This window comes from Drosophila mauritiana, chromosome 3R (genome assembly GCF_004382145.1).
Source record: "Drosophila mauritiana strain mau12 chromosome 3R, ASM438214v1, whole genome shotgun sequence".
NCBI lineage: Eukaryota > Metazoa > Arthropoda > Insecta > Diptera > Drosophilidae > Drosophila > Drosophila mauritiana.
Genome location: NC_046670.1, coordinates 11,694,194 through 11,706,308, shown reverse-complemented (window position 1 = coordinate 11,706,308; position 12,115 = coordinate 11,694,194). Strand labels below are relative to the sequence as shown.

General features: G+C 47.0%; 5 protein-coding genes across 5 annotated transcripts; 2 read left to right on the top strand and 3 right to left on the bottom strand.

Annotated features, from left to right (window-relative positions):
• Positions 1 to 12: 12 nt before the first annotated feature.
• LOC117142706 (zinc transporter ZIP1) lies at positions 13 to 1,762 on the top strand. Its single transcript, XM_033306865.1, has 5 exons — positions 13 to 374; positions 446 to 705; positions 768 to 969; positions 1,105 to 1,483; positions 1,553 to 1,762. Exons 1-5 carry the CDS (start codon positions 126 to 128, stop codon positions 1,561 to 1,563), a joined length of 1,101 nt encoding a protein of 366 aa, XP_033162756.1. The 5' UTR covers positions 13 to 125; the 3' UTR covers positions 1,564 to 1,762.
• A 35-nt stretch (positions 1,763 to 1,797) lies between these two features.
• LOC117142701 (centrosome-associated zinc finger protein CP190) lies at positions 1,798 to 6,609 on the bottom strand. Its single transcript, XM_033306858.1, has 5 exons — positions 6,503 to 6,609; positions 5,479 to 5,975; positions 4,421 to 5,420; positions 3,415 to 4,355; positions 1,798 to 3,354 (listed from the first exon to the last, which is right to left on the bottom strand). Exons 2-5 carry the CDS (start codon positions 5,878 to 5,880, stop codon positions 2,407 to 2,409), a joined length of 3,291 nt encoding a protein of 1,096 aa, XP_033162749.1. The 5' UTR covers positions 5,881 to 5,975; positions 6,503 to 6,609; the 3' UTR covers positions 1,798 to 2,406.
• A 299-nt stretch (positions 6,610 to 6,908) lies between these two features.
• On the top strand, positions 6,909 to 7,858 carry LOC117142699 (ribosome biogenesis protein TSR3 homolog). Its single transcript, XM_033306856.1, has one exon. The coding sequence runs from the start codon at positions 7,001 to 7,003 to the stop codon at positions 7,817 to 7,819; it is 819 nt and encodes a 272-aa protein (XP_033162747.1). The 5' UTR covers positions 6,909 to 7,000; the 3' UTR covers positions 7,820 to 7,858.
• Positions 7,817 to 9,435, bottom strand: LOC117142698 (nuA4 complex subunit EAF3 homolog). The gene is made up of 4 exons (XM_033306855.1): positions 9,342 to 9,435; positions 9,167 to 9,281; positions 8,995 to 9,110; positions 7,817 to 8,936 (listed from the first exon to the last, which is right to left on the bottom strand). The coding sequence occupies exons 1-4, from the start codon at positions 9,412 to 9,414 to the stop codon at positions 7,966 to 7,968; spliced, it is 1,275 nt and encodes a 424-aa protein (XP_033162746.1). The 5' UTR covers positions 9,415 to 9,435; the 3' UTR covers positions 7,817 to 7,965.
• Positions 9,436 to 9,526: 91 nt separating this feature from the next.
• LOC117142700 (cytochrome c oxidase assembly protein COX16 homolog, mitochondrial) lies at positions 9,527 to 10,002 on the bottom strand. Its single transcript, XM_033306857.1, has 2 exons — positions 9,884 to 10,002; positions 9,527 to 9,822 (listed from the first exon to the last, which is right to left on the bottom strand). The coding sequence occupies exons 1-2, from the start codon at positions 10,000 to 10,002 to the stop codon at positions 9,624 to 9,626; spliced, it is 318 nt and encodes a 105-aa protein (XP_033162748.1). The 3' UTR covers positions 9,527 to 9,623.
• Between the last annotated feature and the right edge of the window lie 2,113 nt (positions 10,003 to 12,115).

The window sequence follows — 12,115 nt, the reverse complement described above, 5'->3', positions numbered from 1 at the left end:
TTGGTATTTCGTACGAGAGGAGCCGCACACACTTCGCAACTGTTTAGTTTAAAAATAGTAAATGCAACGAACTTATGTGTGTTTTACGGGCCCACTCTTGATGACACAGTCTGGCAGTTGATACAATGAGCTTGCCAACCGACGGTCTAAACATGGAGATCACCCCGACCCCCACCCTGGCTGCCACGAGTCGCGGCGACCTGGAAAAGGTGCTGGCTATGCTGGTCCTCGGACTCGGGAGTCTTTTGTCCGGATTACTGCCCGCCTTTATTTCGGAACGGAATCGTCGCCGCTTCCCGCTGACCACGTCCCTGCTCCTGTGCTTCGGAGCGGGCATTCTGCTGGCCACCGCACTGGTGCACATTCTGCCCGAGGTGAGAGCTTGGACTGCGATCTTGTGTGTGGGGCTGCAATTTGATAACCTGCTGACTTACGCATGCAACAGGTGCGCGAGCAAATGGACTCGAAATTCGCTGAGGTGGCCATGTGCGGCGGGTTCTTCATCATCTACTTTATCGACGAGTTCATACACTACTTCTTTGGCGAGGCCATTCAGCACACTCATGTCCACGATGCAGAGACTCCAGCAACCGAGCCTGCAAGACGTCCCACTAATGGCAATGGATATGGCGCAGTGGACGAACGAGCGCCCCTTTTATCAGCGGAACCCAATACGTCACACGGGCATTCACACCAGCATAGCCAGTAGGTTTATTGCATTTCCCTCCCGCAGCCAAAAATAATTGCTTTGTGCTTCGATTACGCAGCGATCATGACCACGATCACCCGGTCAGCGCATCTGGCTGTGATGATGCCAGTGTAGAGGACGCCAACGCACGCATCTGCCATACCAGCCACACGGAACCCTGCCCCCAATCCATGACCGGCACTCTGGGTCTCTTTGTCGCCCTGTCACTGCATTCGGCCATCGAAGGACTCGCCATCGGCGTTCAGAACTCTTCCACAAAGGTCTGTGTCGTCTGCCTTGACATAGTTAGACTAGACTCGGCTATAGTGCGCAATCTTAGGCAAATATTGAGATAGCAAAGAGATGCGAGGGCTTAGTCCAATTAGATAACCGGAATCTGCTTTGTTTCGTCGTAGGTTCTGTTTCTTCTAGGGGCCGTCGCCTGCCACAAGTTCGTGATGGGCTTTTGTCTGGGACTCGAGTTCCGCTCGAATCCGCAGACGAGTTTTCGCGCCCAGTTCGTCGGCATTTCGGTATTTGCCCTGGGCGCCGTCATTGGCATTGGCCTGGGCATGCTTATCGTGGACGTGCCCGCCGCTTGGTCCAGCAAAACTCTGCCTATCGTCCAAGCTCTGGCCGGAGGCACACTCTTCTACGTCACCGTCTGCGAGGTGATACCGCGCGAGAAGGCGCGATGGCACTCGAACTCAACGCGACGCTGGGCGGGATTTGCACAGTTCGCAACTGTGCTCGCCGGCTTTGCGACCATGTGCATCATAAACTTTTATCTATCTGGTGCGTAGTATGATGTGATCTACTTTTCCCTTCCGACAATGCTGACCTATTTTCTTCGCGCCTTTTCAGATGAGGATTAGGAATCTTTTCGTTGAGAAATCGTTTCAGCGCTGTGAGAAAATGTGCCGCTTTTTAAACCTAGAACACTTAGGATAATATTATGGATTGGCAGCTGTTAATCTCTTGTGTAAGACTTGTTACTTGTGCATTTCCAACGATTCTTGTTTTAGCTATATTGCCGATCTGCCCTAGGATAAGTAAAAAGTTCAGTCTTCTCGTCTACATTTATATTTTCTCTTTCTCCAAAGTTTGTGTTATTTTTTTATGCTTTTATTATATGTAATAAACCTTACAATTAAGTTGGTAATCAAAAAAAAGGGCATCCTTTTTTCCTTTTGATTAACTTAGCCAATTATTAAACGCAATCATTTTATTACTTTCTGGGGACATCATGTCACTGTTTTAAACGAATTAAAACAACATCTATGTAACTACATCTCTATATGTATGTAAATAGGCATATGTGTATATATATATAGTGTTTACCTAATCGTGAAATGTTGCTTGGTTGCTCTATTGGTGGTGTATGTGTGAAGAAACGGACACTCATAAATAGCTAAATGTTGGGTTGTTTGGTCTCTGATCTCTCATTTAAGGTCATTTAAGGGAACTCCCCTTAGATTTGCGATTTCCATGCTAGCAGCGCAACATACTTAGGATGGGAGGGGATTTACAATTACGTGAGATGAGTAGATTGGATCTTATACACTTAAACCAGTGCATATGCGTATCTTATCATTCACCTTGATCTTCATTAACAATTTAATTTACAATAGAAACCGAAAATTCGCGCCGAGCTCAGGTGCGTTTATCTGCTGACCTGCGTTGAATCGCCAAACTTAGAACATAAATAAATCTAGTAATTATAGCTCCTCCTTCGCCGCCGCACTAACCCCATTCTCATCCTCGTCCTCATCGTCGTCACCCCATTCGCTAATGAGACTCTTGACCTTGTCCACGCTGGCTGCTTCACCTGACGCCACTTCATCACCTGCTTTTGCACTTTCTATTGTCGCCTTTTCTGCAGTGGCTACATCTTGTGTCTGGTTTGGTTTGTCCTCGACGGCTTCCTTCTCGTCTGCCGTTCTAATATCTTCATTATTTTCGGCTGGTTTTTCCGCTGCTGGTTCATCAATCTCCATTTGTTCGGTGGATAGCTGCGTAGGTGGCACCAGGTCATCCTCGTCCGTTACTGACCTATCTAACGCCTCTGTCGTCGCATTCTCTTCGGATTGAACAATGTCCTTCTCCTCATCAGGTTTCTCGGCCTCGGCAATTAACTCATCTAGCAGCTCTTTGTGTATGTTATCGGCCTCTAGATGCACATCATCCTCGCCCTCGGAGGCAGCTACCGCCTCTCTTAATTCCGCCACGGGATCGGAATGCGGAATTGGTGAATCCTCTTTGATAAATTCCTCTTGATCGTTTTCAAGCTTGACCTCTTTCTTGATCTTGACCTCGGACTTTGAAGCCTTCTCGTCCGCCGCTTCCGAGTCTACATCCATTTTCTCGGGCTGACTGTTTATATTGGCGACAGCGTCAACTGCATCGTCCGCGCTGGTGACAGACTCCTCACTTGCCTTTTCTACAGTTGCCTCTTCGGGTCCCTTGTGCAGAGACTGGAGAGCCAAGTCAATATCATCTTCTTCCTCGTGTACTGTTGGCTCAGGGTCCTTGGTGGCTAGTTCGGATGCAAGCTCTGCGGTAGCGGGCTTATCGTCGACATCGTCATCGTTCTCATCCTCCGTCCAGTCGCCGGTAAGCTCCTTTAGCTTTTCACTGATGTCATCCCGCGGCTTATCCAATTTTGGCTGTAAGTTGTAAGACTCATGTTGTAGATGTACTTCCATAAATGGGTTCGATAAACTCACCTCCTTGTTGCTCTGTTCTTCAGACTCGGCTATAAGGTTTTCGGCCCATTCCAGATTGTCAATGGACTCTTTGCTTTCATCAGCAATGTTCTTTTTGGCGCTCTCCACAGAGTCCGCTGCAGCGAGTTCGCTATAGATTTGACTGTCATCATACTCCTCTTCGGTGCCTGCCAGGGATTTTTCATCGGTCTCCTGCTTGACGTGCTCCGCTTCTGGCTCACTGAGCACCATCACCACACCACCGGCAGCGGCGCCTGCTTGCTGCTGGTTAAGCTGTGAGAGAATCTCTTTGCGCTGCTCATCAGTAAGCTCCACCTCATTGCCATCGGCGCCCACGAATTTGACTTCCTGCTGCACCTGTTCAACATCTTCCTCTTGCAGTTGCTCCTGGTGAGCTTGCTGCACTGTGATGGCACTGGTGGCTGGTAGACTTATGTCCGAAAGGATTCGCACTTTGCCAGTCTGCTCTGGTTCCTGCTCTTCGTCTCCTTCGGCCTCTTCCTCCTCGTCTTGCGAGCCGAGGAACTCTTCGTCCGTTTCATCGATAATGCCATCCTCCAAAGCCTGCTCCTTGTGGTAGCTCTTCATGTGTCTGTACAGCTGCAACTCTTGCTCGAATACCTTGTTGCAGTAGATGCACTGTTGCTTGTTGTCGTCCGTGTGCACCTCGTTTATGTGCGCCTCCAACTCACCCTTGGTCCGGTACGACTGGTTGCATAGCGCGCACTCGGCAAACGTGTACAGCATCGACTTGATCTGGTGCTCCATATACATGTGGAAATGCAGTTCCCGGTTGTTGACAGACCTCCAGCCGCAATGCTCACATAGCGCCGGATCAATAGTCTCCTTGTGCGTGTTGATCAGATGGCGTCGGAAGCCTCGGTACGACGGAATGCTGATGGGTCGTCCGTTTACGCCGCACCTCAGGCACAGCCAGGGCCCTGAAATATAGATATTCATTACTAGTTGTTTCTGGCAACCTATTAACTACAAATGTTGTACTCACCAGTAGTATTCTCTGCTCCCTGAGCGATCAAGGCGTGCATTGTCTTACTATCAATGCGTCTCTTCTGGGCTGCGGCTGTATTTGCTGGTGGATTCGCTCCGGTTGCCTGGTTACCGGTTGTCTGCGAGTTTCCAGACTTTTGCTGAGAGCTAGCCGCCTTCTGCTGTGCTGTGATTAGCGGCGCACTCTTGTCGGCTTTGAAAGACACGTGCAGTTTCTTGTGTGGCGATGTAGTAGCGGATGACTGGTTCGCCGGGGGTTTTACTGTCGCTGGAGCAGATTTTTCGGTCGGCGCTGGTGGGGTATTGGGCATAATCTTCAGCTTTATGTTTTTGTGGCCCTTCACAATGTGCGGATACTGGCGCAAGACTTCGGCAATTATCTTAGTGTGATTCAGCTTGGCGTTGGAGGAGTCCTTGACAATTATTGTGGGGGTCTGGCTGGGCGAGTCCTGTTTCAAGATAATGGTGGTGGATCCATGTTCTAGCTGGGTCTGTGTACCCTGCGGGGATTGCTGTTTAGATGTAGATGGCTGCGGTGGCATATCATCGTCATCATCGTCCCCGGCATGGACATCATCATAAAGCATTCCTCCATCGTACTCAGGATCGTTATCTCCGTACTCAGCGGCGATTTGCTTGCGCATCCGTTGTTGCTCAGCGAATTCCTTAACCTCTTCCAAACTGGGCTTCTTGGATGGCGGCGATAGCAGGCTTGTCTGTGCTGGTCTCTTGTTGTTGTTATAACCCTTTCGCAGCTGCTCGAATGGTGACGTTGGCTCCTGCTTCACATTGCTACTCTCTCCATACGGTGAACGATTTGAGCCACCTGATGTTCGGGTCATTGTGTTGCCAGTGGACCCGCGCTGTGTGTTGGCTCGTTGCGCGATGGGTGTGGCTACGTTTCGCGATTGCGGCGAAGGACCCAAGACGCGCTGTTGTGGAAGACCCGAACTGGGCTGTCCAACTGTGCGCCGGCGGATTCCCTTCGGACTAGGCGGCTAAAGAAAATAAAAGGTTACAAAATATTTCCGCAAATGATGAATTGCCACCACTCACCCTTTGCTGGCGATTAACGTTCTCCATGGTGCGACGGTGCGCCTCTAGCAGCTTCAACAGCACCGTCATGTTCATTTCCTTGGCGGTGCGCAACAGCTTGCCGTACATTTTAAGCTCGAACTCCAGGGTGCCTGTGTACATGAAATTGACAATGGGCACCACCACGTCCGCCTGGAACTCGTTGGGCATGATGAGGGCATCGTCGACGATCTCGCAGGTCTGCTCCAGTACATTGAAGTAGTCGGTGCAGGCGCTGAGCACCAGACGGTGAACCTTTAGCTGCGAATTGTCCCGAAACTGCAGCGTCAGATCGCAGTAATCAGTTTTGTTAAAGAAGTTCTGCAGCTTCTGCAGGAAGAAGACTCCCCAGTTGTCCACCTTCACGGACTTGACTTCACCCATCTTGCTGTGTGCTTGGCTAGTGGCCGTGCTCTCCGTTTCCGTATCCTTATCGTTAGCCTCCCCGTGGTTTCGCTTGCTCTGGCTTCAGGGCGCAACTGTACTCCGGCAGGGGTAAGGAGTCGGAAAGGGCGTATTTGGATGGGACGCAGGTGAATGGGTAAAACAAGAAAGAAGCAACACAATAACAATTAGTAAGTATGGTATATTCCGCTGTTAGTTTCAAATGGACGCCCGTTGATTTTCGGTTATTCGGTTTATTTTGCTCTGCCGCCACGGCGCGAAATGCAACTCGCAAATATCGATATACGCCTGTGTACGTGTGACAGTTTCGCGCGCGTGTGTGTGCGTTGTGCGCGTCGCCAGGCTTGTATTATTGTATTATTTATCAGTAATTGTTCATTGTCCGCATTTCTGCAATATTTTCTCGTAAGTCCAACTTTGGCATCTTTCGGTGGGTGGCATTTTTTGAGCCCTTTTGGCGCGCCTGTCCACTTCACACAACAATGGTTTTTTTGGGGCACGCACAAATCACTTTGACCCCAGCGGCTTATTTACTGCGTGTCCTTTGATTAAATGTACATTTTTGAGACGATCGTCGTACAATTGCACTTTTAATACATACATTTATTTGTATTGCACACTACTTTTGCCGGACAAATTATAATTTTTTTCCAGAGTCAGGTCGCCATATTCTTTTCCATTCATCGTTGGCGTGACAGGGTTGCGCTCGGCAGTTATCGATAGCCATGCGATAGCCTCAGTCCCATGCTTAACATTTTTAAGGTGGCGTAAACGCAGATGATGTTAAACGTTAAATCTACAAGTATTTAAATATGACTTTAAAGTTATTGCAGTTCAATCTAAATCTTACTAAACACACTTACTTACTAAACATATACTTAAAATATTTTAATAAATATTGTTTTGTAGTTGTAAACAAAATACATTTACTTAAACTATTGAAATTTTGAAAAGTGACGTCGTAACGTGTCACATTTCTTGCGCCACCCTTCTTTGCAATCAAAATAAAAAAAAAATCGGGTCGTCAGCTTGGCCACCACGAGACGGTAAAAACACTTTGATTCTTTTTTGCTTTGATAAAGTTTTAAACCAAAACGTAATGAGTGGACGGAACTGCGGCAAAGCAAAGAAGGGAGGAGGAGGACCCTACCGCAATGTCAAATCGAATCACAATTGTGCCCGCAGCTTTGCTCAGCAGGCCAACGAACTGGCCAGCAGCAGCAGCAGCGAAAACGACAGCTCCGACTCGGAATCCTCGGGAGATGGAGCCCAAAATGATCTCGGCCAGCCGCCGGAATTCGCGGTGGCCATGTGGGACCTCAACCACTGCGATCCAAAGAAGTGTTCGGGCAGGAAACTGGCACGCTTGGGACTCATTTCAAATCTTCGACTGGGTCAGAAGTTTCCTGGCCTCGTCCTCTCGCCCGTTGGCCAGTTGTGTGTAAGTCCGCTGGATCGGGATGTGGTGGCCTCTTCTGGAGTGGCCGTGATCGACTGCTCGTGGGCCAAGCTGGACGAGACGCCCTTTGGAAGGATGCGCAGCCCACATCCCCGACTGCTGCCCTTCTTGGTGGCCGCCAATCCCATCAACTACGGAAAGCCCTGCAAGCTCAGCTGCGTGGAGGCCATAGCCGCCACTCTATACATCTGTGGATTCACGGAAGAGGCTCGCTGGTTTCTGGGAAAGTTCTCATGGGGTCATGCCTTTCTGGAGCTAAACGACAAGCTTCTCAATGCCTATGCAGCCTGCAAGAGCAGCGATGAGATTGTTAAGGTGCAGAATGAGTACCTGGAGAAGGAACAGCAGGAGCGGGATAAGCCTAGGGATCTTCGCGACTTCTATCCCACCAGCAGCAGTAGTAGTAGTAGCGAGGCGGAGAGCGAGGACGATGATAAAGACGCAAAAGCGAAGAACTAATCTTTACAAGGTGCTGACATTTATTAGCTTATGACAAAACATTTTACTTGTGTTTTAATTTACAAACCAGTTGTTGGGAGCAACCACCGAATTATTGCAAACTATTTTGATGAAATATTTACTTCAAGTCAAGGAGAGATGATTGCCTACTGTGCATTTCTCACGTACTCGGGATCCACGTTGATAAAGTTGCTCATGCTGAAAAATATTGAGCTGTTCTTCACGAGGAATTTAAGGAAATCCTGGACATGCGTGAGTAGGTTCTGCATGGACGGCTGATCCAACGCAGAGTAACTGAGCATGGAGCCAAGGCGCACGAACAGACGCAGCAGGTGAAAGGATCCGTAAAGCTCCGACAACGGTGTGTCCGGATGCTTCTGCATCACATCCGCGTACTGGGTGCGTTCGAATTTGTACAGCAACTGGGAGCCCAGCATTACATTAAAGTACTCGACAATTCCGTCGAGTACATCGTTTATGGCAACCTCCTTGCTGGCACTGGTCGATTTCACGGACTTCTTGTGCGCCAAATACTGCTCCGAGATCTGCTGCACGGTAACCTTGGCGGGCAGCTCCACCAATTTGTGCTCCCGTACCACCGCATACCAGTCGTCGGTCAGATAGTGCTTTAACTCGTCGGGTATCTTGATCTTGACCTCCACCTTAGCTGCGTAGGCCTCCTCGCTTTCCACACACGGTGCGGGCTCCGTGGTGGGTGTGGCTGGAGTGGTGGTGGTCGGCAAAGCCTTTTCTGCTACATCGCTTCCTGTAAGAGAAGGCCGTTGTTCGCTCATTCTTTTCTTTTTCGGCGCCACCGGTCCCTCATCCTCAGTGGTCTCAGATGCGGCGGGGTCTTCCTTTTTATCACTCGGCGTGCCAGGTCTTGCTGTGGATGGCGTCGATTGTGTGGACTTTCGGTGGGCCCGGCTGGTTGTAGGGTTGGCGGTGCTGTTAGTATTTGTGGTGCCAGTGCTCCCGACTTCCGATTTGGTTCCCGGTCCGGCGCTGGTTGTTGGTGTGCTGCTAGCGGTCGATTGCGAGGTGTTGCTGTCCTTAGACGGCGTTGAGGCACGAGATTCGTTGCGCATCTGTTCCATTTTCTTAGCCTTGGCGCTGCCTATTTAGTAAACAGCTTAATGTACAACTCCAGGAATTGCGTTTGTTACTGAACTCACCCTTCTTATTGTCCTTCTTGGAGCGCTCGCCGCACTGGCGAGCCAGTTCCTGACGGCGCTTGACGTTGTCATCGTTGTACTTGAGGACTCGGTTCTCGGGCACCCACTCGTCCCAGCTGAAAATGAGATTGCTTTCATGCAGATCGGTGTGCATACTAGAAGGTTTGCTCACTTTTTGCTCCAGCCCGCGTAGTGGATGTAGTACTCAACCGGCGTCGCATCGGGTTTTGTTTTCAGAACCTTTGCCTCGTAAATGAGCGGTCCGTGGAAGCACAGAACCCGTTCCCCTGCAAATGGCGCCAATGTGTTTATTTTGATTTATAGTTGGGCTAATGTAATTGTCCTACCATCCACGAACAGAGTGTTTGCATCGGTCCCCGTGCTATAGTTTTCCACTTTAGCGGGTTTTACTTCTCCCATTTTATTTTCAATAATAGATAATTCACAAATCCTAGAGTGACCGTGCGTCAGGCATAGGGCTATCGGATGGGACAGTACCGATGCACTTATCGATTATTTACAGGGTATTGTCTTACTAGATATTAACAATGCTGATTTATTTATGACTATGTACAACGAAGAGTCTGTTTTCAATGGTTATTTTGTTAACGGTTTTGAAGTCAATAAGTCTAGTGCTTTGCTGTTGACGGCTGATCCTCGTGCTCCTCCCAGGGACGTGGACCGCGTTTGTTCTCCCAGTTCTCTATGTCCACGGACTTGACTTTGTCGTACTCCGACTCCAACGTCACATCCTTGCGGTTCTTCATGCTTACGCCGTACTTTTTCATCTCCTCCGGGGTTACCGGCTGCTTCTTAGCGTACTGATACCTGTAAAGGGAGGAGACTCATGGGTTAGCTAAGGATTTCCCGGAGATTCTTAAATGCTAACCTGAGGTTGGAGAACTGCTGCAGTCCGAAGGAGCCAGCCACCATCATGATGAGGAAGGGTATGCCATATTTGAACGATTTTCGTGTGCTGTAATAGTTTAATTTATCCACGAGCGACATTGTTGTTATTTTGTGTTATGACATTTTGGCACATGCGGTTACACTGCAAGTTGAGAACGTAGTGTGACCAGTTACATGATAATATAGGAAATTTGGCGCCAAATTTGTACACCGATTTCTTATCAAATACAATGTAGTTGTATTTTGTTAAAATTACTTGGCGTTAGTTTTAGAAATAATTGAAGTTGTCTCCTTTCATATGCCTGTAAGCTATTAAAAAGAATATTTAAAACATAACATTTTGTAGTCGAGAAAAGTTATGTTCAAGTTGGCACACTTCACTTTATTTTAGCAACACAAATTAGGCGCCTATGTCAATCGCTTTGTGCAGCTGGTGTCGTCTTTGAAAATAGTTGTCCTTGAATCCAAATCGAAAGATTCCCTGCCAAGTGCGAGAAAGTTCTGAATAATTGCAAAACATTGTTTTCCGGCGCACGCCTAATGACCACCATTTGCATTGGGCTTGACGATAAGTTCAAGGTCCCCGCCGTCTCTTTGGTTTTCAAATAATTGACACTGACAATGTTGAAGAGCGCCAAAACGCTGTTCACATGCACACGACATTCGATCCGGATCACCTTGGCCAATTGCAGGCTTTGGCAAGGCAAGTAGCTCGCACCGAAGATTTCCTTTTGCTGCCCACAGCTCCAACCAGTTCGCGATCGGCTGCGGCTTCATTCACAAGGAGCCGGCGCCAATTGAGTCATCAGAGACTGGGATAGTCCCACACCCCTCCCCCAAATAGATTATATTTCAGTTTGCAATGCACCCTACGCTCAGTCTTTCAATTGGGATAGGAAATAATAATAAGATTACCATTAAAAGATCAAGATTTTCATTTAGTATTGAACCTTAGGCTTCAATGAGCTATAAACCCAAGAAGACAAACTTTTCCCACAATCCGTCACAAATAACTATAAAGTATTTTTTATATAATACCAATTTCTGCCCGTGTAAACCAAACCCAGTCGTCTATGCCCCTCAGCCCGGATTAAACTTTTTCATACTATTTTCGCCAAATATGGTCGCGATTTTTCTAACAAGATTGCGCACTTGTCTGAGCCAAGCTGAGTGCTACACACTCATGAACTTATTTAATTCGCGTATATTTTGGAATTATGAAAACTTTGGTTTTCCATAACTAACACATGTCAACGGGTCGCATTCGATGGCCATGATTTCGTTTTCGTATTTAGCAAGTTGCTCAGACTGTTTTGCTATTTTACAATGTTTTTTCGACGATTTCTCAAGGGTCTTTTCCATGTCTATGTCTTCTTTGTTTTTTTCTTGTCTTTATAAATATATTGATCTAGTTTTCTTGCTTCGAAAACTTTTTGTTTTTAATGAATACAATTACGTCATTTTGTGGGTGTTGCTTGAGTTAATTTTAAAATTTTCATCAACCTCGCCAAATGTTCTCCAAGATAAGAGAACAACAAAAAATGGAATAACTAAATACATATATGTATATTGGGGCTATCAAATTGGCTTATATTTATAGGGTTATATTTAAAGACTTTAGTTGCATTCGAAGATATAAGATCTCCAAAATTTAAGTTGGCGATACGATTAAAAAGGCGTTATCAACGGGTAAACACGCAATCTAGAAGGGCAAACATGCATATCACCAGAGATCGGAAACTCAACGATCTTGGGGAAACTGAATTTCAGCCGTTTTCACGTTTGCAATTTAAAAATGCATGAATCATTGATGAATTTTCTTGCGAGACAGTTACAAAAAAAACGTATACTTTCATATGTGACATTTATGATTGCCAGCAAAATGTTTTCCGTTCGCAGACATGACGTTGAAAAATCTATAGAAACAGCTTTAATATATAGAGCAGAAAATAATAATCTGTAGACCTATGGGGGAAATACGTACGTATAACTACGTGAAACAAGATTTTTTGGCATATCAATAACTGAAAATTAAAAATAGAAGTTGAGAACATCAAAAAGCAAAACAAAAAGATCCCCAAACCAACACACTCTCATTGGGAAAAGAGACGCGATTGCCTAAGTATTGGAGATATTTTGCAATGGGCAAAAACACTGGGTGAAAAGAGCTTTTCAAAATACGGGGAAATATTCAAAAATAGGCTGAAAGAAA

Bases quoted from the DNA above. Each gene is read 5' to 3' on its own strand.
- LOC117142706 (XM_033306865.1), top strand. From the start codon at position 126: ATGAGCTTGCCAACCGACGGTCTAAACATGGAGATCACCCCGACCCCC. The intron at 375-445 runs GTGAGAGCTTGG...CGCATGCAACAG, and splicing joins TGGTGCACATTCTGCCCGAG to GTGCGCGAGCAAATGGACTC. The intron at 706-767 runs GTAGGTTTATTG...TCGATTACGCAG, and splicing joins CATTCACACCAGCATAGCCA to CGATCATGACCACGATCACC.
- LOC117142701 (XM_033306858.1), bottom strand. From the start codon at position 5,880: ATGGGTGAAGTCAAGTCCGTGAAGGTGGACAACTGGGGAGTCTTCTTC. The intron at 5,421-5,478 runs GTGAGTGGTGGC...TATTTTCTTTAG, and splicing joins ACGTTAATCGCCAGCAAAGG to CCGCCTAGTCCGAAGGGAAT. The intron at 4,356-4,420 runs GTGAGTACAACA...TCTATATTTCAG, and splicing joins GGGAGCAGAGAATACTACTG to GGCCCTGGCTGTGCCTGAGG.
- LOC117142699 (XM_033306856.1), top strand. From the start codon at position 7,001: ATGAGTGGACGGAACTGCGGCAAAGCAAAGAAGGGAGGAGGAGGACCC.
- LOC117142698 (XM_033306855.1), bottom strand. From the start codon at position 9,414: ATGGGAGAAGTAAAACCCGCTAAAGTGGAAAACTATAGCACGGGGACC. The intron at 9,111-9,166 runs GTGAGCAAACCT...TCTCATTTTCAG, and splicing joins TACGCGGGCTGGAGCAAAAA to CTGGGACGAGTGGGTGCCCG. The intron at 8,937-8,994 runs GTGAGTTCAGTA...TTTACTAAATAG, and splicing joins CAAGAAGGACAATAAGAAGG to GCAGCGCCAAGGCTAAGAAA.
- LOC117142700 (XM_033306857.1), bottom strand. From the start codon at position 10,002: ATGTCGCTCGTGGATAAATTAAACTATTACAGCACACGAAAATCGTTC. The intron at 9,823-9,883 runs GTTAGCATTTAA...CTCCCTTTACAG, and splicing joins CAGCAGTTCTCCAACCTCAG to GTATCAGTACGCTAAGAAGC.